This window comes from Phascolarctos cinereus, unplaced genomic scaffold (assembly GCF_003287225.1).
Source record: "Phascolarctos cinereus isolate Bilbo 61053 unplaced genomic scaffold, phaCin_HiC Scaffold_726;HRSCAF=1367, whole genome shotgun sequence".
Classification (NCBI taxonomy): Eukaryota; Metazoa; Chordata; class Mammalia; order Diprotodontia; family Phascolarctidae; genus Phascolarctos; species Phascolarctos cinereus.
In genome coordinates, this window is record NW_027556098.1 from 256,474,819 (window position 1) to 256,500,848 (window position 26,030).

Below are 26,030 nucleotides of genomic sequence, written 5' to 3' on the forward strand. Positions count from 1 at the left end.
TTTCCTGATAGTCTTCAAGATTCCTTCACTTGTTAATCAGATTATCTTCTAGCTCTTTTGCCTTCTCTTTTCTGCCTGTCAAAAATCTACCTTTCTTTTGAAGCCTTCTTTAGAGTCTCATCTGTGCAAAACTTGCTACAGTTGTTCTGACCCTGAACTCTGAACTCCTATTACATTTATAGTCGCACCTCACTATTTAGTCAATTATATACTTTCTTTAATTATACTCTTTCCTTAGTGTTCCCCGTATTCATTCAATTAAGTTTTAGCCTCTTGCTTTATATGAGGCACTCTGTTTGGGACTGAGGAGAATACACAGATGAAGAAAACGTGGAATCTGCCCTTAAGGAGCTTGCAGTTACATAGGGACATGTGCACAGATTATTTAGAAAAGCAGAATGTGAGGTTGCATAGGAAAGGCTGAAGCAAAATACAATGTAAAGTCTTAGTTTTTATCTCCTCACTTAGACTATAAACCTATGGGCATGCCATATATGTATGCAATAATTAATATTTCATTGGTTCTTATTTGAATGTGATTATTTGCAGTTTTACTTTTATCAATCATTTTTCAGCATAATATACAGTGAAATATTAGAGTACCTCACACAATTTCTTCAAAATATTGATAGCATGATCCATTGAAAAAATGTGTTTTATGAAAGAACAACTGCTATGGTGCTATGGCTAATTATTCTATAGCAGCTGTGTCCAGCTGGTGGTCCACATTCCATACCACTTCCCTTCAGTATATGGAAACATTTAGGTCAATATTGATATAAAGCTTCATACAACTTTCTTCTCTTTCAGCTTTGGTTTGCCTTCGTTAATGGATTTTCTGGACAGATTTTATTTGAACGATGGTGCATTGGCTTGTACAATGTGGTAAGCATTCTCCATCTCTATTTGATAGCCTACAGAACTTCAGTGACATTCCATTGCTGTTTATGTCTGGGAAGTGTATCTAAGTCAATCATCTGTATACATATCATGCACTACAAATACATCTTTAGGGCCTTTGTGGCCACGACACATCCTGCAGAAGCACTAACCCTACACATGTGTTTTCAATCATGGCAGATTATTCTAGAAAAACCCCATGAAATTATTACTCCATATATCTTGATAAAATACTATTGCAACCTCTTCAGCAATTGGCTGTATGACATTTTAATATTTCTTTAGGCCAAATGAAAATTTCTGAAATTTACCTAAACATGTTCTATTCAAAAATTATTTCTGAATTCACAAACATAGAGATACAAATAAAATGTATAATTATTGTCTTTCTTTTTGTCCTACATTGATTTGTAGAAGACTGTTTTCCTACTTAAGTCAGACTAACAGATGAATTCATATTTCTGGGTCCTATCAAGGATAAATTAGTAGTCTAAAATTTTCTACTGTTATAGTGATTTTAAAGTTGTTCAATTATTGGGCTGCTTCCAAACTCAGAAGTAACAATTTCTGGTAAATATGAGGAATAATTATTAAGGGAAATCTAGCTTATACTATAGTATTTCAGAGATGCTCAACAGGCAATAAGATGCCTTTGTGAAAAGCGTGAGCCAGCGAACCTGGGTTCAAGCTCCTAGCTCTACCACATACTATCTCTATGGGATTTTGGACAAGGTACTTCCCCTCTCTGGGCTTCAACTTCTCATCTATAAGATGACGGGCCTTTTGCAACTCTCAGATTCTATGATTAGCATCATTGACACAAATGCCTCCTATAGTGACAACCCTGCCCACGTTGCTTTGTGCTCTTTGGGAGCTTGTTTTCTGCTGGCATCTATGTAGTCAGCCTTGGAAGTCTTTGGACATGCAGAAATATCACTAAATAAAGTTTTAGTAATACTTATATAATGTATATGAATCTATAGTTGGTGAATACAGTTGGTTAGAGAGCTGTGCCGGTAAAATCCAATGCACGTCACAAGTTCGAACTCTGTGTCAACCAGTTAGCTGTGCTGTGTTCCATGAATTCTAATTAATTATACCACTAACCAACTGATGTGCAGATTTGTGCAACTGGAAGCAAGTGAGATTTGGAAGGGAGGTGAACTGAACCAATGGGAATTCAGTCCCTGAATGCTTTGGAATCTATACCCCTATGCTACTACTATGCTAATGAAAATGTAAAGATATGTAATATCTTCTTATGTTAAAGACAGTTTGAAACTATTTATATAAGCATCGAATGAAATTGCTGTGATGTAATAGCTTAGGAAAAATGTTTCAACTTAATAATTCTCTGCTAATTCTTCCTTGATTGAATTTTTACTTAATTTTCATACTGTTTGCAGAGGTAATGTGATAGAGTGGAAAAAAACCCCAAACTTGGATTCTGGTCCTAGTTTGGGCACATATTAGCCATATGTGACCTTGCACAAGTTACTTGGACCACTGTTTGGTCATCAGTCACTCAGTCACCAACCATTTTATTAAATGCCTACTATGTGTCAGACACTGTGGTAAGGGTTCGGGATACCAAGACTAATTTGAAATAATCCATGTTCTTAAGGAGCTTATATTGGGAAAGATAGCATGTGTAAAAATGTGGCATGTAATTGGCAATCTTTATCCATAAAATGAACAGGATTACATTAAAAAAAAAATCTGAGGCCCATTCCAGCTTTTCAAGAAATATGTATTTATATGTCGTTATAATTAAATTAAATACAATATAAGGACAGTGAAACTGAAAGGATATCAAGAAGTTGGTACTGAATAATTTGCAGCAAACCAGTGACTCCATCCATCGTGCAATTTAAGGTCATTGTGAAACTAGTGGGTAGAAGTGGGCTATATTTGGGAAAGAGAAGGGATTCAGTTCAATAGAAACTCTATGCTGTTTTTAACTTCTGGATACCACATTTTAGAAAGAACATTGAACAGGGGGAGAGCTTCCAAAGGAAAGAGACAAAGAGCCTTGAAATCATGTCTTATGAGGATCAATTGAGGAAACTAGGAATGGCTCACCTGGAGAAGAGAAGACTGGTAAAGAGAGGGGAGGGAGAAGGAAATGAAGGTCATGACATATGTACAATATTGAAAAGATGGTCATTTAGAAGAGTAATTAAACTTGCTTTGATTGATCCATCAGGGCAGAAAGAGTAGCAAGAAAGAGGGGTATAGAAAAGGAGATTTAGGGTAATATAAGGAAAAACTTAACTAACAATTAAAGGCATCCAGAAGTAAAATTATTTGCCTTTATAAATAATGAGTCGCCTTTCATGGAGGTACAGATTTAAGGGGAACAGTTTGAGGTAAATGACCTCTGACGTCCCTTTTGAACACTGAAATGCTATGATCTCTTTTGCATTCAGAAAAGGAATTCACAATCCAAAGTAGAGCCTAAGGAACCATTCATTCAAAACACAATTCATGCAAAATGGTGGTGGTTGTTGAATGAGTTCAGAATTTTCCTTGAATAGTCCAAATTAGCCAACACAGATTTTTTTTCTTCACCTTCAAATCAGAGCATCTCAGAGTTCAAAGTGGAGAAGACCTGAAAATTGCTATAGCAGGGCTGGGGGAACCTGTTGGCCTCCAGGCTATCTGTGGCCCTCTAGGTCCTCAAGTGTGACCCTTTGACTGAATCCAAACTTCACAGAACAAATCCCCTTAATAAAAAGATTTGTTCTGTAAAACTTGGATTCAGTCAAAAGGCCACAGCCCAGGACCTGGAAGGCCACATGTGGCCTTGAGGCTGCAGGTTCCCCACCCCTGCAAGTCTAGTCCAATTCTCCATTGTACAGATGAAGAAACTGAAGCCTATATATAGGTAAAATGACCTATCTGTCATCACAAAGCTAATGAAAGCAAAGGCAGGACTGGAATCCATATCCACACACTTCCAATCCATTATCTTCCTACCACATCACGGCTGCTCTCTGAATTCTTTAGCTTAGTTTTGCAGCTTAATTTTTGCAATTTCTCATTATGCTTTGGCTCTTTTATCTCAGCAGCAGAGCTTAACGATTTATAGCCATTTTAACATTTCCAAGTACCTTTTTAGTCTAGGTGACTATATGATGGCAGCTTGGGAGGACTATTTACCTAGCTATGCCAGCATCTCTGGCAAGATTATATTCCAGGTGTTATCTGGCTATCTACCACTTAACAGAATGGAGAGCTAGAACTGAGCTGGCACATCTGCTCTCCTCCTCCCGATTTCTGAGGTTTTAATAGCAATTCATTCCTAACACTCTTGCAACTTTAACCATTCATACTTTAATTCAGAATTGTTCTGCTAATTCCCTTTTTTTCCTACAAAAGTAGTTCATATGGGTGTATGTTTTCAAACACAACGAGCCCCACTTTACTGGGGTTTTTTTTAATGTTTATCATAGCAACATGCAGCACTTACAAACAAATCAAAGTACATGAAGTCAAGCGCATTCCTTCTCACACTATCCTCCCTTCACCTTGTTAGGATACTTGGAAACAATTTATAGGTCTTTAGGGACAGTCTTCAGTGGACTTTAAAATGCTGCCTAGAATGGAGGTAAACACTTTAAGCATAAATATTATAATAATTGCAAATCAGATTAGCTCCCATTGGCATTTAGGCTAATGGTTTTTCCAAGATGGCCAGAGAAATTACTTATGGGCCTTCCAGGTGATCTACAGGCCAATGTCCGGCAATAATTTTTATACTGTAACATTTCCTTTCATTGGATTCCTATGGTGAATAAATAAGTTATTTATATTATCCTTCCTTGGTTTGTCATTAAAAATAGTACCATCCTGATTACCATTCTACTAAGGTGACCATTTCAGTATCTATGCAAATAAGGAATGTATTAAGTTGGTTCACAGTCTTCTTTTGACTCACCCAGAGATCCCATAGCATCTCAAAATTTGAAGATCACTGATTTCAGCTGGTTGTCTCTGCACTGCCCTCTATACTCCAAGCTTATCATCTTTGATACAAGAATTTTAGGACTTCTGTAAAGGACCTTGGAGATCATCTAGTTCTATCACTTCCATTTTGTAGATGAGGAAATTAAGGTCTAGAGCCATGAACTGGTTTGCTTGAGGTCACACAGCTAATTTGTTGCACAAGCTGAAATTTGAACCCACATCGCCTGACTCTCTTTGGATATTTTCCTGTATGACAAATTAAAAAATAGTGCCCAAAATTATGATTGTAGAGTGCTCTTCATATTCACATTTTATGGCTGTTAAAATATAATGGCTGGCATTTATATAACACTTTGAGGTTTATAGCATGCTCTACATAACATTAAATCTTCATAACCTATAAAGTAGGTACTAAACATATCATTTATTATTATTAAGCTGTCTTTGAAGATTTTAAGTCATTTGGCCCAGATGATTCTATGATCTGCATTTTACAGGGGATGGTATTCAGTCTCTGAAACTTAAGTGACTTACCTGTGGTCACAAACTAATAAATGTTAGAGATAGTCTTTATCCCTAGGGCTTTCTGACTCCTGTGCCAGGACTCTATCCACTATATCATGCTGCCACTCACTCAATAGCTTTTTTGTGTTTTGGACACAGGCCTTATAGAAGACTATATAAATCATCTCTCCTTTAGATAATGATTACTATTGAGAATATAGCTTCTTAGGGGTCTTCTCTATTGGGCTTGGCAGTTTCTTGCTTCCTGCCTAGACCTTTCAGCTTTCAATAGGCCATCGGGAAATATCCAGGAGTACTATGAAGCTCATTATGCTGAAGCTACAGGAAGCTCCTAACAAAATAGCTCTAGGCTGGGTACCTGAAAAACAGAGTAGAGAAACAGTGCCCTGTTCCCTGGATAGGATTCAGGACCTAAGTATGATGAGGCTGAGATTTTTATTAATCTTAGTCACCTCATCTCTATTTGCTTTAAACTGATGGGTTTTTACAAAAAAAAAAATGTTTTCTTTCCCTGACATAGGTACTCAATCTCCATCTAACTTGGAAGAGCTAAAGATTTTCTAAGAACCATTTGCTTGTCTCTGAAATCGCTGTGTACATGAATAGAGGGTCAGGGCATTTCTGCTGATGGGGAAATGGAGGGAAGAAGGTCTATAAGTGACTGAATACGAAAAGCAAATGCACATGGATCGGGTGTTTCACTAATAGATTATGGTGTGTTTGTACTAGATAACACTGAGGCAAGACAATTGTGATTAAAATGAGAATGTTTACATCTTAATAATTTCCAAACAGCCTATTTAATTTTTGCTTATGGTGAATGAACCTAATTTATTTTCCTGGCATTTAAGGTTCAGAATTTCCTAGACTGGAATTTATGATTGGAGTTGTAAATTTTGCCTTAGTGAGCTTCAGGAAAACACACTTATACCTTGAATTCTTTTGGAACTGAATACAGTTACATGATATTGACTGGGGTGTGTTGCACAGCCTGTACTGAAAAGGAAAATGGATGTTAATCTATCTGGACTTGTTAGCTAATCATTATTATGTATCCTGTAATTATAACAGGCTCAATTTATTCATTTTTAGGCCAATGAAGGAACAGTAAGATTAAGAAATTATCCTTTGATTCCCTTCCTTTGTGCTGAAGGTGCTTAGAGAGTTATGAATCACAGGGATTCTCAGGTTGGGGCTTGACAGGAAAATTAAGTCATTGCTCTGTAAACCTGAAACACTTTGAAAGTGTGCAAAACAAACCAGCCATTTTAATGGGTCATTGTTCTTTCTGTATAGATTTTCACTGCATTACCACCCTTCACTCTGGGAATCTTTGAGCGGACTTGTACTCAGGAGAGCATGCTCAGGTTTCCACAGCTCTACAGTATTACCCAGAATGCTGAAGGGTTTAACACAAAGGTGAGCAAAAAATGTTACTGAAGGTACTTCATTCTAAAATGCTATCCCACTCCCTTTTCCCCCCTTTCTAGCTCGCTGTATTCTAGTTCTGGTCAACTTTGAGTGGTACCTAACAGTTTATCCTAAGAAATTGAACCGTAGCAGATTAGAACACTGGGCTCATTTCCTCCCCACATAATGTAACCATTGAAATGTTAGGGAGAGGATGGGATTGAGGGGTGGTAGGGAGTATAGAAAGTACAATTATTAAATTTAAATAGGAAATGAGGGAGAAGAATTAATTTGGAGGGGAGTTGGGGAAAGTATTATATCCATTCAATTGTTAAGCTCTGTTCATCTTTTCCTTCATTTACCAATTTGGGGTGGAAAGTCGAAAGCTTTCGGGTCAACTCTAAATAAGGCTACTTGAGCCTTGGGATACAAAGCTGCTTATCTGGGTATCTGGGAAGCTATAAAATCCTGCCCACTCACTCAGAGTGTCCTCTAGTTTCTTGATATGGTTCAGAGGCCCCATGGCAGTTGGGAAAGAATGAGCACAAAGATAGAATCAATCACAGGTGTGTTCCAAAACTGGAATATCCAATGTGTAGGAAAACATCCCAAGAGAAAATAGGGGTTCCCTGGGATACACATAAGAAGGGTGTCTGTGGGCTGTTACAACAGAAGATCTGCCATGTTCCTTGCCAGTTGTGGGTAAGCCTGGAAGTATCAAGATTAACAGAGGCTGCCAATCAAAGGAGACAAAGATGTAAGCTGAATTTGTGTTGTGGAAGTTTGCCTACAAGGGGATTAGAAGAGTATATATAAATTCAGCTGACCAAGTCATATGCTTAAAATGATGCTAGATTTTTGGATTCATGGAATCTTTTCTTGTTTACACATTGTATAGAGCAAAACCCAGGTTCTCAATCAGTTATTGAGGACTATTTTAGGCTAGTTATTATTTATACCATGAGAGAGAGCTCTTCTGCTCCAGTAAAATTCTGGTAGCAATTTCTTTGTTCCTTCTAACAAACACCTCCCTTGGTCCCCTTTCTCCCAGGTCTCATGACAAGCATGGTACAAATTCTAACATGTTGGGGATTGGAAACAATGAAAATTACCATTTTGGTTCTATTATCTCTGATGCTGAATAGGTCTTCAGTTCCTAATTGTATCTGCCCTAATTCGTGATTTCCATGAGCAGTAAAGCATCCAGTTATTTGTGTCTGTTACTAGCATAAATTTTGTGCCTTTTTCTGTAGCATTGTTTTTTTTTAACAAGAATTAATGAACCTCTACAGCCTCAAATACTAGATAATAATACAGAATAGTTTATTTTCATATTTCTTTTCTTTGTTGTTCTTTTTTCCCCTTCAGGTAACTTGTTTTTTGGTTATCCCAGCTTCTACAGAGCTACTGTTATATGAAGAATTTTAAGTGGTTTATTTTTTTTCTATTCTGTACTCTTCCCCTGCCTACCCTATTCCCACATTGTTTCAAATGGTCAAGTTTCTTGATGATACTGGACCCCAAACCTGAAATTTAAAGGGAATGAGACATAGGCAGCAAAAATGGACTGGAGTATCATTTCAAAGGTTATACAATAGAAAAAACAACCAGCCTGGGACTTATTTCTGATACCAGGTGGAAACCTTAGTCAGACACAGAAATTAAAGAGGAAGAGGGACTTTTAAAACCAGAAAAATGCTACCTTCTTGTGACAGAGCAAAAATTCTGTACTGGAACTATTCTCTCCAGTCACCAACAGTCCTTGCATCAATCACCAAAAGAACTTTGGTGTTCCCTTTCAACTTTGCGGTCCCCTTCTCTCCCCCCTCCCCCAAATAGGACTACAGGATTTCTTTTTGGAAAAATTGAGTGGAATAAATGTTGTGCCTTATCACTCACATCCCACCATATTTCCAAATTCTAGAGAGTAGTTAATACATTGTAAGGAAAACCCAGGAAAATAATAAAGACCTTATATTTGTGGCTTCTGATATCCAAGAACAAAGAGTTGTAATGGGAGCAAATGCTTCTGTCTTAATAGATTTAAGACATAATCTAGAACTGACATGATCAGTTTTTCTTTTTTAGAATAATCAGACATCCTAGTCTGAAAAACTCCATTAGCTCATCAAAATTACCATTAGGCCAAGAATGAAATCATGTATTAAGCAACTCTGAACCATCTATGTAATTAATACTGTTTCCCAATGGGGAAGCTGCAAATCCCGCCATTCCTGATGTACGTCACTGAATAGACACACTCATGAAGGGAACATTCAGTCTCAGGTCACAGTCCAAACATATATTGATCTCATTACTCAGATGGAGACACAGAACTATAGGCAAGATTTCTAAAAATTGTTTGAATTTTTTAACTACAGATGATTCATTTTTTAAAATACACATCTCAAATATTGGTATTTATTCTTAGGTATCAACAGTAATTACACTCATAATTTTCTCTTAAGAATCAGTTAGTTGAATTTGGCATATACCAGATTTCATTAGGGGAAGTCCCATAATGTAACAATGAGAGCAAGGAGAAATGTTACATGTGAAAAATAATATTAGTAACTAGATAGACTTTGATTTGCAATTATGTAAATGGAACAGTTGGTTGGTTTCATCATTTGTAGATTATTGTTGGAGGTTTTTCCCTCCATATTGCCTCTTAGAAACTTGAGCCTTGTTTTACTGCAGAGTGGGGAGCACAGACCTCATCTGTGACTTCATCTGTGTAATGAACTCCTAGGGTAAAAACTCCATCCACCAGTGCAGATCAGCAACTTATATGTAACCTAAAGAATTGTGTGGAACGCTGACAGATAAAGCAATTTGTCCTTGGTCACAGAGCTTTTATGCAACAAAAATAGGATCTCAACTCATCAATCAACAAAATATCTATTAAACACTTACTATGTGCCAGGTATTTACCAAGTTCTAGGGATAAAAAGAAAAAACAATAACAGTCCTTGTCCTCAAGGATCTTACTTTCTAATGTGGAAGACAATATATATACATAAGAGAAATAATAGTTGTCACTACTCGAGAACATATGGAAAGTAACCTTAGAGGGTATGAAAGTAAGAGCTGGGAGGACCAGATATTTCTGGATCCAAGGCCAGCCATTTGTGACATGCTGCCTCTTCTGAGTCCTTTAGTACCCCCTCCCCCAAATGATTGTTACAACCATGCAGAAAGAAAAAATTATTTTCTTTGCTACCCCAGGGACCCATACATGTAGGTGATCTGACTATACTCCAGTCATGTTGCTATTGGTTTTTCCCCCTCATAAACATATTAGAAAATGTAGAAGTTCTCTTCAAGATTCTTAGTTTCCAGATACCAGCCATTAAAAAAACAAAGCTGAGACGAGAAACTATGAGATGTTTATCTGTAAGACTCACTTCTCCCATTATAGTCAGACTGTATCATTTAAGCTTTCCTATTTTAAGCATGTCTCTGTGGTGGATTTTTAAAATAAGACTAATACGGTTTTAGTTTTTCTGTCATCTCTGTGGTTCGAAAAGATGATTGAGATACACTAATGAATTTATAATGTGTTTTCTTTTCATGGTTTGGAAAATAATCTGACTTTCCAGTTCCATTGTTTGACTAACCTCTGAAGTATGAAATATTGAAATTCATTTTTAAATGTATGCATTTGATGTTGAAAGTATGAAAAGTTCTGGATTTTTAGCTGAGCAATTCTCAAATTTTAAGGAATAAAACTGAAGGATTTGCCTTATAAAATAATGCTTTGTGAGAAAATGCACACAAAATGGAGCGTTTAGAGAAACAACCTAATAGGGAGGCACTTGGTTTTTTGTTGTTGTTTTTTTTAAAAGGAGATTTAAAAAAACAACGTTTTTTGTCCTTCCTGAGTAATTGAAAGAAGTTTAATCACAACTAACTATCTAGATTTGGGCTGGGTATTAACGCCTCAGGCTTATGTGTGTATTTTTAAAGTGAAATAGAGTTATCCTGCAGTAGCACAGTTATTTTATTTTTAAAGGTGAATGAGGAAATGCATTTTAGAAAACTTTGAAGAATAATATTCTGGCTTTGGAAAATTGTGACATGCTGCCAGTAAACTTCACAATGAGGCATTTGTTGAGAGTTAGACAGAGGTCAAGAGTTTGGGGCAGCCTCCTGACTCCCTCGGTTTGTTTTCCCTTAGGTTTTCTGGGGTCACTGCATCAACGCCTTGATCCACTCCATCATTCTCTTCTGGGGTCCAATGAAAGTACTGGCGCACGGTAACGGCTTCATTATTTCAAATGTCAGCAAGTAGCACTTCAGTCTTACTGGTGCCAATGTGTTTGCAATCTTTTTTTTTCTTTTTCTACAGAAATGGAAGTTGCAACAGATTCTGGAGGGGGAAATACTTCCCTTAAATCTAATGATGACAGGCAGTACCCTGGCTTATAGCTTGCAGACTCAGACATTTATCACCTCTGACCTTCAGAAGCAGGTCTCTTTATATCTGACATGCAGATTTGGAGTATAGGGTCTTTCACACTTAATCTTTAATAGGTGTTTGAGTCACAAAATTTGATGGAAGACACAGTTCTGTTATGAAATTTAATTCCTCTTGTCAATGAGTTTAAAGATTTGTTCCTTTCTGGTTTTTCATTTCCCAAAGCCCATGCTCTAATTCACACAGTAGCTCTCAAGTCCTGGTAAAAATTTAGGTTTTCAGCTATCAGGCCAGGCATTTTCCCCCTGGAACATACATTTTAAATTGAATTCTGGATGAAGACCAATTCACCAAGTTGGCTTTAATCTGTTCTCACTGGAGCTAGAAGGTGGGAGTTGAGGAAGTGTATTATTTGTATATTTTTTGAACTTCTTGACCTGTCCCAAAATGTAGTCCAAAATAATGCCCTCTTAAAAAGACAGAGGTCTTTAGTCTCAACAGATGAAAGAGTATACTAGAGTGTACTATTCATCCCCCTCAAATAGTAATAATCCCCCTGGGAAAAATTATTCCAAGTCTTGACTAGACAAGGCCTTTTATTGTCCAAGGAACCAAAGAATATAAAGTTTCCATCCTTCATTGTGTTTCTGTGCAAAAGCTTTTTCAGCTTCAAACAGAAATGATTAATTCTTCCTGAGATATTCTTTAACCCATTAAATGCTTAAGGATGTTGAATGTGCATGCCTTGCCAATTCACCATGCCAGCTGACTGTCCCTGGTTGTAATATCAGGCCCACTTTCCCTTTCAGATCATTAAGTAGCATAACAATGGATCTGAATATCCTTAAGCCATGAAGCAGTGTGGAAATAAGGGCCATTTTCTGTAAAGGTCAAAAACCTGAAGTCAACTCATGGATTCTTAAATCAAGTTAAAAATTATTCTTGGTGTTTGAGGACTTATGTATAATTTTCATTTTAAAACAACTAACATCTTTAGTAACAAAAGAATCCATTACAGAACAGTAGCGAATACAGTCAGGAAAAATGTTAAATTTGCCTCCTTGTCTCTGAATCCAGACAAAAATTTTTATAGACTAGTAGGAGAGCTGTAGTGATTGTATGCTGAGCTCTGCCTCCAGGACCTGTTGGTGACATCATATAGTGTGTTCCTACCCCCTTCAAAGTCCTACTCCATGGAAACTCCACCCACTGGCCAATAAAAAGTTCAGTTGGCTGGGCCTGCTTGGGGGGACTGATCTGACCCTCTCTTAGCATTTAGATACTAAAGCTCTATCCTTTTAGTCATAACAGATTGGGTGACTTTTGGAAAATCACTTAACTTCATGTTTTCAGGTTCTCCATATGAGTCATCTAAGCTGCAAATTTACAGAGACCAGCATAATGCTGGAAGCTATAACATTCCGGCTAGAGATGGAACCCATCTGTGTTTTTTCATTTGAACTTTAGTAGGCTACTGGTGTGAAAGAGAACGTACTAGAACTGGAATTTAATCAGACCAGCCTCTATCTTTCCCCATTCCCAGTGACCTGAAAGTGGCAACCAGCCATTCAAATGATTTTTCCAAATTTTTGTCATCTTCCTCCTGACCTAGCCATATTTATTAATATATCAGAGTATCTTTGCCAAATGGAGAAAAGGGGAGTAGTTTTCCTTATTAAGAATACTGTGAGGAATAAGCAATAATGCAAATGCAGAAATTGAGACTGAAAGAGTTTAAGTGGCTTGCCCATTTGCCTGGCTAGTATGTATCTGAGGTAGGATTCAGACTCAGATCTCCCAGACTCTTCATCCCCGTTCTATTCACTGTGCCACCTAGCTGCCTCATTATCCTTTTCCCACCCATGAATCATGCTTGTCCTTCAAGGCTTTGTCCTAGGCTTTGAAGAAAAGAAGGCACATCCTTACCTTCACATGCTCACTATTCAGGTCAAACTGACCTACTAACTGTTCCCGTTACGCTGAATTTCAACTCCCACTTCTTTGCCTCTGTCTCTTTGGTTCCCCATGTCTAGAATATACTTTTTTCTCACTTCTGCCTCTTAGAATCCTTAACTTTCTTCAAAACATGACCGTGGAGTCATCTGTATTTTATCTTCTTCATCCCTTCCCTTACCCCTACCCCAAGTATTAGTGTTCTCTTCCTCTTGAAATTACTTTGCGTATTTTAATTTTTTTGTTTTTTTTCTGTACAGATGTTGTATTCTCTCCAATATAATGTAAATTCCTTAAGAGAAAGAACTGTTGTATTTTTAATCATTTATCTTCATGTGGCTTGCCCAAAGCTGGGATTCAAATTCAAGTCCTTTCATTCTAAGCTCAGTACTCTTTCACTAATAATTTTTTGATAATGTATTTGATGTCCACATGGAAAAATTGTTCTCCACTTCAAACACACCACTGTTACTACCATCATTATCATCCTTTACATTATCAATTTTGGGTCATTTCTGTGGTCCCAACAAAAACACAAGCTGGTGCATATGAGAAACAGAAAGCTTGGAAAATTAATGATGCATTAGACAAACAGTTAAATAGGGAAGTTAGGTAGCACAGTAGATAGAGTGCTGTGTCTAGAGTCAGGAAATCTCACCTTCCTGAGTTCAAATCTGGCCTCAGACATTTACTAGCTGTGTGACCTTGGGCAAGTCATGTAACTCTGTTTGCCTCAATTTCCTCATCTGTAAAATGAGCTGGAGAAAAAAATGGCAAACATTCCAGTATCTTTGCCAAGAAAACTCCAAATGGGGTCACAAAGAATCAGACATGACTAAAACGACTGAACAACAGCAAAAACAGTTACGTCAAGGGAGCGATAACTGAAACTCTAGCTTCTCTGCCAAACTATAAAGTAGTGGGGTCAGATACAGTAATTATCAGCTTAGATGCTTCCGAGTTACACAAGAATTCCTATCCAAACACTGCTCCTTTTTCCTCTTAACCCTTTCTTAACAGAAGGCATCACACTACCAAAAGTTAATGCCAGTGGTCCCTAGAAATGTGGGCCAATTACAGATTCATGTACTTTATAAAAAGAATTCACAGCTTATACTACTAAATAAAATCTATAAAACTGGTAAGAAAATGTTATGTTGACTGAAAAGTGAAAAAGATATACGAAAAAACTCCAGGTGTAATGAAGGACAGCTTGTCATTTCAATAATTATTAAACAAATGCTCCAAAATGATATAAACTTGTGCCATGACATAATGGCTTTTACTGATGTCCCAAAGCCCCTGACTCTGTTCTGCACTCGTGTACCACAAGTGTATAAAATTGATCCAGAGAAAATGAGATTTAGAGTATTTGATAACCGCACGGGAAACTTCTCTTCTGAATGCATGCCACCAACACAAACACATCAAGAAGGAGCTTTACAAAATGTAACATTTTTCAAGGAGCTCGTTGAAGCCTGTTATGGTTATGCCTGGCCCTAAAGCAATTATCATCTGTACCAACTAGAATTATGTATGGCTTCCAAAGTAGAGAGAGAAGCAGACCATAATATCTTTTTTGAAACACTTGATATATGTGAATAACATCAAGCTGTATGGCCACACACACACACACACACACACACACACACACACACACACGTATTAAATAACTCCTCTACTTCATAGTATCTTTCTCCAATTATATAAAAATCATTTGGATTTGAGTTTACAAGTTTTAATGCATGCCTCAGAAAGATACAGACTGGAGTCTTTAAGTTGAGTTTAGAGGTGGAATTGAGCCAATAAGGAAGGCTGATATTTTAAAATGCCTTGGTCTACATCAGACAAGACGCATTAAATATAAAGTAGAGGGTGACTCCTCGGGGCAGCATTGTGGATAAAGCACCAGTCCTGGAGTCAAGAAGACCTGAGTTCAAATCCAGCCTCAAACATTTACTGTGTGTCTCTGGACATATCACCTAACCTCTGTCTGAGTTTCCTAATCAATAAAATGGAGATAATAATAACTAATGTTTATATACTGTTTGCTATGTGATAGACACTGTTATAAGCACTTTACAATTACCCTTAAGTTGGTGTTATTATTATTCCCATTTTGCAGTTGAGGAAACTGAGGAAAAAAATAGAGAATTAATGACTCTGCAGGGTCACACGGCTAGCACCCCCCTCCCAGGGTTGTTAGGAGGATCAAATGTAATAATAATTGTAACTGAGGAGCCTGGCACAAAGTAAGCACTATATAAATGTTAGCTTCTATTAGCTAACTGAGTAGTTATTATTAAGGAGAAAGTTTTACCTGAATGTGAATTTAATATGTAGAATCTTAAAATTCAAGCTCAGTGAGGAAAACAATTAAACAGTTAGCGCATTGCAGGAGCCATCAATATAAACCTTCTAGACTGTAAAATGGATCATAAATTTGAAAAGTATCCCAACAAAAATCTATATGATATTAACAGTCAACTAATATATGTTCAGTGGCTCCTATGAGCCAGGCACCATGATGGATGATAAGGATACAAGTACATTGAATAAAACAATCTCTACTTGCAAATATTCCAACAGGGAAACAAATACATATGTAAATATGTATAGAATAAAAATAAATAAATACAAAAAAGTTAAATAAAAGATAATTTTGGAAGGAGGATGCTAATTATGGGGAACAAGAAAGCCTTTATGTAGAAGGTGATGTTTGAAACTGTGTCTGGAAGGAAGAGAGGGATTTTATGCCGCAAAAATAAAAAGGAAATTCACTTCCTGGGGTAGGGGATGGCCAGTGCAAAGGCCCAAAGATAAGAATCAAAAGGCCTCCAAGAATGAAATCCTCATTAACTCAGCCAATAATATATCAACAAAGAAGAATCAAACAAATGTAATGACAAAATTTGTTTATGGAAACTGAGGGGATTAAGATAACACCGACAACTTAACATTTATATAGTGCTTACTGTGTGCCAGTTACTATATTATGTGCTTTATAATTACTATCTCATTTCATCCTACAAAATCCCTGGAGATAGGTTGAGGAAACAGAAGCAGATAGAGGTTAAATGACTTGTCCAGGGTCACATAGCTACTGAGTGTCTGAAGTTGCATTTGAATTTGGGTCTTTCTGCCTCCAGATGTGCTCCGCCCTATGGCACCACCTAGCTGCCCTAGATGGTAATTCAGGAACCCCTCAGCCCTAGAAATTACAGAAAGGCTAATTTAAGGAACTCTGGCTAACTTATCAAGGCAGATTATTCAAGGAAATAATAGAAAATGTGCATCATACTACTGCTGGTTCCTAAAACTGGGACCTGCTCAGCATCTAGAAAGATTCAATCAGATGGCCAGAATTATGCATCAGAAGGTCATTATCCTTCATAAACAAATGACAGTTCCCATACTAGAAATATAGATGTTCACTACTCTTCAGAATTCAACAAATAAGCTGTATTGGAACTAAACCATCATAATAGACCATACTATTGCCTACAGGATATAACCTTGAAACCTAAAATTTTAAGAGTAATGTTTTTAAGTTAACGGTCACACCAGATAATAATATTTATATCCCCATCATCCAGCACAGTGACTAACACATTGTAAATACTTAATACACACTTCTTGTTTGGTCATCTCCAGTCTACATGGAGTGAAAAGCTTTCAGAATACAGAGAACCAGCAGAAGAATCCAGAACCAAGTTAGAAAAGGAAATGATCCTGAAAATGCATTTAGTGAGCTCAGACCCCAGTGAGGAGCTGTTTTGCCACTTTTATTCAGTTACAAAAATAAGTCATTTTATATGACTGCAAAATAGTCCAAAAATTATTCAGTATAAAAGAATAGAGGTAACAGCTTCTCATAGGATCATCTCTCCTATCACCATTGAACAAGATTTGAATGACATAATAACAATAATTATAATAATGTTAAAATTATGGGTTATGAAGCTCTCTCTATATATTTTCTTTTTCTTTTTTAATTAATCTGTTTTTAATTTTCAACATTCACTTCCATCAGCTTTTGAGTTTTACATTTTTCTCCCCTTTCCTCTCCTCCCCCCTCCCCAAGATGGCATGCAGTCTGATATTGAGTATACGTTTACATTCCTGTTGAACATATTTTCACATTAGTGATGTTGTAAAGAAGAATTAGAATCAATAGGAGGAACCACAAAAAAGAAGAAACAAAACAAAACAGAAGAAAAAAAGCAAATAGTATGGCTCGATCTGTATTCAGACTCCATAGTTCTTTCCATCATGAGACCTTTGGAGATGGGTTACATCCTTGCGTTGCTGAGAAGAACCAAGTCTATCAAAGTCACTCATCGCACAATGTGGATGTTACTGGGTACAGGGTTCTCCTGGTTCTGCTCACTTCACTCAGCATCAGTCCATGCAAGTCTTTCCAGGTTTTTCTAAAGTCTGCTGTTCATCATTTCTTATAGCACAATAGTGTTCCATTTCATTCATATACCACAACTTGTTCAGCCTTTCCCCAATTGATGGGCATCCCCTCAATTTCCAATTCTTTGCCACCACAAAAACAGGTGCTATAAATGTTTTTGTACACGTGGGTCCTTTTCCCATTTGTATGATCTCTTTGGGTTACAGACCTAGAAGTGGTATTGCTGGGTCAAAGGGTATACACATTTTTATAGCTCTTTGGGCATAGTTCCAAATTGTTCTCCAAAAGGGTTGGATCAATTCACAACTCCACCAACAATGCATTGGTGTTCCAATTTTCCCACATCTTCAACATTTTTCATTTTCCCATTTTGTTATGTTGGCCAATCTGATAGGTGTGATGTGGTACCTCAGAGTCATTTTGATTTGCATTTCTCTAATCAATAATGATGTAAAGCATTTTTTCATATGACTATAGATGGCTTTAATTTCTTCATATGAAAACTTCCCGTTCATATCCTTTGACCATTTATCAACTGGGGAATGATTTACATATATTTTCAATTGACCTCTCAACAATTCCATGAGGTAGATATGGCAGGAACTATGAGTATATTTCTTTTTTAAAAATGAAGTACATAAAAAATTATAAGTACCTTATCCCAAAGTCACACAGCTAGTTATTAGCTTATAGCCAGGATATGAACTCTGGTCTGCTTGTTACGTATCCTGTGATCTTTCCATGATACAGATTTTTGACCTTTAACTACCTTCCTCAGGCAAATTTAACCGAATAAATTAATGTCTTAGAATCAATTTCTGCAACTCAAATTAATAAGAAAGAAAATAATCATTAAATTAATAGCAGTCAGCATTACTGATCAAGTGTACATTGCTGTTCAGTCATTCCATGACCCCATTTGGGGTTTTCTTGGCAGGGATACTGGGAGTGGTTTGCCATTTCCTTCTCTGGCTCATTTTACAGATAGGAAAACTGAGGCAAACAGGGTTAAGTGACTTGCCCTGGGTCACACAGCTAGTAAGTGTCAGGCTGGATTTGAGCTCATGAAGATTCTAAGCCAGCCACCCTATCCACGGCATTGCCTAGATGCCCCCAAATAGATTTTATTTGTAAGTTTATGTATAAAATCCATTTTGTTTGATAATCACCATTGCAAATTAGGATTGTGCCCAAAGTAAAGTATGGAAAGACAATTGAAATTGGGGAAATGGATGAGTACTACAAGTCATCAGATAGGGATAGGACATAGATGTGTTATCTCACTAGGAGAAGGGGCACACATATGCTAGTAGAGGAAATTCCATATACCACTGCAGCTTAGCCCTTTCTGTCAGACCAGGTGGTCTCGATAGAGTTTTGTAGAGGGCACAGAGGGGCTTCTGATTTGCCCTGGATCACACAGTCATTATGGTCAGAGGCAGGACTGAAACCCAGGTCATCCTTGTTCCTGGCCCAATTCTCGATCCCCTCTACTGCTATGCCTTTTGGAAGCTACTCAACTAAGAAACTGTAACCCAGACCTGTTTCTTTTGCATCCGCCAGCAGTTTCTTTCTGGCATTGCCGCATACCCTATTTATCCCCTGCCCAAGTACACTGCTAAATCTAGAACTCTCAAGTCAAAGAAGTGGAAAGAGTGCCCAGGCACCCTGCTTTGTCCTGACCACTGGGAAAACTCTTAAGTTTTTATGCTAATATGAGTTGTGTCATTACCACAGAAATGTATAAATTATTTTAGGACCCTTGGAGCAAAATCTCCATGTTATAACGCTGCTTACTATAGTATACTTGTTAGAGAAAGATTGCCTTAAACAAGTGTGGGCACGTTGTCTGTTAGAATGCTTCTTAGTTCTCTGCTTTGGTAATATTGGGAGAGGCTTCAGATCTGCTTGAAATTTCAAAATGTTGTTTTTCACTCAGGTAATTCATTTAAATCATGTTCCCCCACAACGTCTCATATACCCATCCAGTGTACACAACCTGTTCCCATAATCTGTCAGCCATACCCATCTTTTGATTTGGAAGGTAAATTTGGTTTTAAACTTTAAACCTTGCTTGGCTATAACCTATCAATGTAGTTTTAAAACAGGCTTGCCATTCCCATGTTTTGTACTCATGAGTCTAAATGAATTGTTAACCGTTCCTCCTAGAATTGGAAAGTGATTACTGACAAAAGAATATTAAATTATCTTACACACACACACACACACACACACACACACACACACACACACACATACATGCATACATATTATTCATATTTCTCTTGATGAAATTTCACAAAAAATTACTTTAAGCAGGAAAAAAATAGTATTACCAGTAGAAATAGTTTTAACTTTAAATATTTTCATCCATTCTTATAGCCCCATTTTTAATAGAGAAAAGATATCAAATAATACTCCCTGAAATAATCCTAGTAAGAGTTAGTGTGTTTGAGTACTATTGAGCCACCCTTTGGGTTAAAAATATGCTACTATTTGACCAGTCCAGGAGTCTATTCTTAAAAATTTTGAAGTATTACTCTCTATGTATGTATATCATAAAGTATGGGCTTCTTCACACTTCTGAGGGAGCATTGGGCCATCATCTGTAGTGTCACTTGAGCCCCTGTTTCTTGTCAAAATGAAATTGATGAGGTGTTCTACATCTGAATCCCAAAGGCCTCCATTATTTCATGTTAAGCTGAGTCCGGATAGCAAACGGCACTTTGATAGGTGTGTCTGCCAGAATCTAATTGATTGGTGTCACAATAATTTGCTGTAGTTGCTTGATACAAGTAAATAACATGTGGTCAAAAGAGACCCAATGGTCATAATTTATTCTGGTTTATAAAAAGCCTTTTCTCAAATTGTATACCTATGGCTTTTTCTAAATTAAAAAAAAATACACTTTTGGTTGTACTGGGAGAAATGTTTTGTCAAGGATACAGAAGTGGCTTAAGTAAAGGGAAAAAATAGAGGGAAGAGTAATTAAGCATGTGGCTAGATGAAGAATTGTTAACAGCAAAGCATCTGATAATTTTTGACAAATATGTTTTTGTTCTAGAAAAATCCAAAAATAGACATATATAGCAAGATTGTGTAAGGCCAGATTTGAAGTGATTTAGGAGAGTTGTTTTGCTAAGTGAATTTATTTCATATTTAAGATTATTATCCATTCTTTTTTCTTTGGTTCTCACAAACTAACTCAGCAATCCAGACTTTCATTTTGAAAAAAGCCTCATACTCTCTGTCAAATATAACTATTGATTAACTAAGGCAGCTAAGTAGTGTAGCAGATAGAATGCTAAGCCTGGAGTCAGGAAGACCTGAGTTCAAATTTGGCCTCAAACACTTAACTGCTGTGTGACCCTGAGAAAGTCACTTAACTTCTGTCTACCTCAGTTTCTTCAACTGTAAACTGGGGATGATGATAATAACACTTATTTCCAGGGTTGTTGTAAGGATAAAATTAGATATTTGTAAAGAATTTAACACAGTACCTGACATATAATAGGTGCTTTATAAATGCTTTTTCCATTTACCTTAACTGTATTAATTCAGAGCACAAACTACTTGAACAAATTGGTCCTATGAAGAGAACTCTCATTTTTTTAAGATAGTGTTCACTGTTGAGGGCAAGTAGGGCTTCCAGCTTCTGCTCTGAAGAAGAGACCTCCTGAATTGCCTTATTTTGTGGTCTCAATCAAAATTGTTTGCCTCAATTTCAATCTCCTCCCCATCCACCTATTACTAAAATTGCTACTGTAGAGAAGAATTGAAATCTGAATTTCATCTCTAAGATCCTTTCCAGCTCTAAATCCTATGATTCTCTTACTATTCTCTAGCCAGGTTTGCTATTAAGAGGAAGAGAGGAATCAGGAGCCTGGATAACCCACAAACTTGGGCTCTTGGCTTCAGAAGAATTGAGAGGTGACTTTAAGAAGACTTGTAATGACTGTGATGTGAAAGGGAAAAAAAAAGCCCTTTCCTACCAATCCGATATGCATTTACTAGGTAACATAGGAGATACATAGAAGACCTGGAAAACAGCCTCTGATTTCAAAGAGCTTACATTCTATAGTTCTTCTAGGTTGGAAACAGACAATCATATTGGAGGCAGTTTCTATGTTACCAAGAGATTGTTTTCCAAAAGTTCATTTCTAAGCAGAATCCCCTCCTAGAAATAGCATTAAACATAGCAGATGTGTTCCCAGACACCCCACAAATGCCTATTTGGTACTCAGTCAGTGCATACTAAGTAACCCTGATCATCTTTGACTCTCTCTGAGCCATCTGGGGGTCTGAAGCCCTGGTTCCCTTTTGCCTTAAGTCCCTTTGAAGCCTAGAGAGGAAGGGAATGGGGGAAGAAGAGGGCAGTTTAGACAGAATCTCCAGCAGCTGGGACATTTCCACAGCAGCATCTCAAAAAAAGACTCTGGCAACAGAGAAGTAATATGGACATCAGGGCTATGGGAATGGGGGCTGGGTGGGTCTTTCAGTGGTTCCCAGAGAAATGATCCATCCTTGGCAGGGTGGACATAGAGCCATTCATGTGTATAAAGTGTTTGTTGTTTTGATTCTGTTATGCTGCCATTTCTTACTGAAATGAATATAAACAATTTTACCTGAAATCAATTGTCTTAATAGTATTGTATGCCTTCCTTTTTTTAAGGGCATCTCAGAAAAGTTACAGTTTCCCACAATAACTTTGTTTTTAAAAACAGAAATTTTCTCAGGGCTGAATTAGTAGTTTTAGGGGTTTTTTTTAACTATTTAATAGTAAAACACAGAAATTACTTGATTTTAATTAATGTTTACTGACAACTATGTGTTATAAAAGTAAGCACCTCTGAGTATGCTGAAATAGGTTACTCACGTGTTGTTTTATTTAAAGTTTTGGAATACCACTAACTGCCTATGTGCAGTTTTTGCCCCACAAATATTTTCAAAAGCCCTTTAGTACACATCTGTGTTTCAGTTACTCCAGATGTTGAAGTATCTGAGGGCAGACACTGCTTATGCTCCATACTTCAGAGCATAGTGTGTCTCCTTTGAGTAACCCCATTCACAAATGCCTTAAGCCATGCCCAAGTCTCACTGCTAAGGCAACTCCCTTGGACACAACTATTCCATTTAGATTGTTTTTATCCTTAACTTCACATTGGCATCATTGTGCCTATCAGCCTCCCAAAGAATGTGTTGATCATTCTAGACTGTGGTCTTTTTTCACTTTAAACAATTTTACTGATATATCATTTTACATACATACATGTGTATGTATGTGTGTGTGTGTGTGTGTGTGTATATATATATATATATATATATATATATATATATATATATATATACACATATATAAGACATTTGAAGGCTATAACATACTTTTGTGTATATTAATTTCATTTAATTAATGGTACCTAATACAAATATTATTGTCCATGTTTTACAGATGAGGAAAATGAGGCTTACGGAAATTGTGTACTTTCTGTTTCATACAGCTATTCAATATCCAGGAACTCATCTTCTGAGAGAAATCATAGTGTGATAGAAAGAATATAGAGTGCTGGAGTCAGGAAACATAGACTTGCATAGCAGCTCTGACACATCCTAGCTGGGTCACCATGGACAAATCACTTTATCCCTCTAAATCTGTTTCCTTATCTATAAAATAGGCCCAATAATACCTGTGCCGTCCAGCTCAGGATGATTGTGAAATGAAACATTTTATAAAGCTTAAAGTGCTCAATAAATGTGAGCTGGCTATTAATATTCTGAGCTGCCTTGCCATGTTCTTCCTCTGTACCATGTTGGCCCATCAAAGGTATACATACATATATATACATACACATACACATATATACGCATGCATATACATACACATATACACACACATCTATATATATATATATATATATATATTGGAAAACCTGCCAAAACAATATTAAGCCTAAATTAGGTAAACCTGATCTAAATGAGACACACTGTTTTGTGGTAATACTTAGACTTGAACCAAAGGGAGGATTTTTCTTAGTTAAGGACCCTAAACTGAGACATATTGGTCTCGATGTCTGTTATCTTCTAGTCTGATACCATGTCATTTGGGAAGAAATAAATACCAATCCCATCTCTAGTCCAAGATAGCCACAAATACTGATTCTATAACACTGAATTGCAAAATCTTGCCTACCCCTTGACTTCATCTAGCTAATCACTGTCATTATTCCCTAATACAAGGAGGATAGAGAGAAGCTTACCTTCTCTTTTGGTTTATAAAATTTTCAGGTTATTATTTCTTTATTGGTAGTAAGTACCTGAGAAATACTTGGCCCGTTCTTTTTCTTTAATGTAGGAATACAAGGGTTGATTTTAAAAAAAAACTTTTAAAATTGATTTTAAATAGCATTGGAAACTTTATACATTAGTTTTACTTTAAAATAAATTAACGTGCCTATGTGAGACATGGTATCCCAAAAGTCTTAGTGCAATTTTAAGCTAAAAAAGTTTAAAGTTTTATTTTTTTTTTAATTTTAAGCTGTATTAGCTTAGAACTGCACTAAGACCTTGTATATATACATATATGCATATGTATATATAATTTTTTTTACTGGACCTGTGATTTTGCCCACATAAGAATCTCTCAGTAAGGAACTCCCTATACAATTAACTTTTTAAAAAATATAGATTCCATTTTATTTTCATTTCCAAATTTTCATTTTCCCACCTTCCGCCCATTGAGAAAGTAAGAAAAAATAAAACCAGTTGCAAATAAATGAATATATATATTTATGTATGTATGTATACACACACACACACACACACACATATATATATGTATATATATATATATATATATATATATATATATATATACATATATATATGTATATGTATATAGCCAAGCATAAAAGATTCCCACATTAGTCATGTCCCAAAAAATGAAAGAAAGAAAATGGGCTTTCATTTCTTTATCTGAAGGTGGCTAGCATGTTTCCTCATGAGTCCTCTGGAACTGTGGCTATGTACAACTTATACTCTTAGAAGTTACACGGGGGCATTGACAGGATAAAATTACCTGTCCAAGGTAACACAGCCACTATCTTTCAAAATGGGACTTAAACCTTGGTCTTTCTGTCTCTTCGGGTAGCCCTCTAGCTATGATAGCACACTGCCTCTCTACGTATATTTTGAAAGGTTTGGTATTTGAAAGAAATACATGTTATTAATAGAATCTTCAACAGTAAAATAAACGTCCCCATCTGCAATTTGGTTTCCTCTTCCTAGGCAGCCCATTCTCCAACCGTTTAACTGTGATTTATATCATATTTTCACATAGACTATGGTGCCAGGGTAAAAACACAAGACTATGAACCAGGTTTTATGCCATGATTTGACATTAGAATTTAAAGTTTAGCCATTAATGAAAACCAAATGGGTTTTTTTTAAAGTGATACATCAAAGACGACTAAGCCTTCCAGGCCTGTAACCATCCGAAAATGTGGATTTCAGAGCTTCTGAGTGTTGACAAGATCAACTAGAGGAAATGGACTGAAGTTTCAGCATGAGACTTGGGTCAAACATCAGAAAACTCCTTGATAGTTAATGTTAAACACTGGAGCTGATCATTGAGGGAAATCATTGTCTGTCTTTGACTGATGAACCCTGAGATTAAGGGAGGCCACCATAGGTCTTGATTGATGAAGGTGTGATTTTGGTGTGGAAGTGAGAAAGGTGGAAAATGGATGACTATTTAAGATCTTTCCCAGCTTCAGATTTGTTTTAGTGTTGAGTAAAATGTTTTCTCTATGGAGTAGCAAAAGGAATTTCTGTTTATTTTTAAAGGTGGAACTTTGTTTTAGAAAAGAGCAGAAGTCATTTCTAAAACCTTAGACTGATAAAATGCTCTCACTTTGTCGTTGATGGTAAGGGGCAGGGATAGTGTGGAAAATTACATTCACTGCATAGCCCCAAAACTCATTTTCTTCCTTGACCCAGCCTTTCACCAGAGTTGCCGTCATACATCCCATAAATTTAACAAAATTGGCCAGTGTGAGTTTTTTTGTGTTCCTCTTGCCTTTCCATTGGCCTGTAGTAATAATAATAATATATTATTATTATTATTATTAGCATTTATAAAGTATTTTAAGGTTTTTACTTATGTTATCTCATTTGATCCTTACAACAGCTCTGTAAGCTAAGTTTATTATGCATATTTTACAGATGAGGCAACTGAGGCTTAGAGATGGCAAACGATTTGTCCAGGGTCATACAACTAGTTAGTGTCTGAGCAAGGATTCAAACTCAAGTCTTCCTGGAAATATCTGAAGGCTCCAAATGAAAGAATTGGCAGGAATAATCAAGGAGGGCAAATGTGAACCTTAGAAAATAACTCAAAAACAGAGACTACTGAGTAACAATGACATCAGCTAAACTATG

General features: G+C 36.6%; 1 protein-coding gene across 6 annotated transcripts in view; it reads left to right on the top strand.

The window, feature by feature from the left end:
* Positions 1 to 26,030, top strand: part of ATP8A2 (ATPase phospholipid transporting 8A2) — a 756,382-nt gene that overhangs the window by 565,289 nt on the left and 165,063 nt on the right. For all 6 annotated transcript variants that reach the window (XM_020997141.2, XM_078147076.1, XM_078147075.1 and 3 more), the window contains exons 28-30: positions 811 to 885; positions 6,691 to 6,813; positions 10,985 to 11,063. In XM_020997141.2, coding sequence (XP_020852800.2) covers positions 811 to 885; positions 6,691 to 6,813; positions 10,985 to 11,063 — 277 coding nt within the window. The remainder of the gene's footprint in view (positions 1 to 810; positions 886 to 6,690; positions 6,814 to 10,984; positions 11,064 to 26,030) is intronic.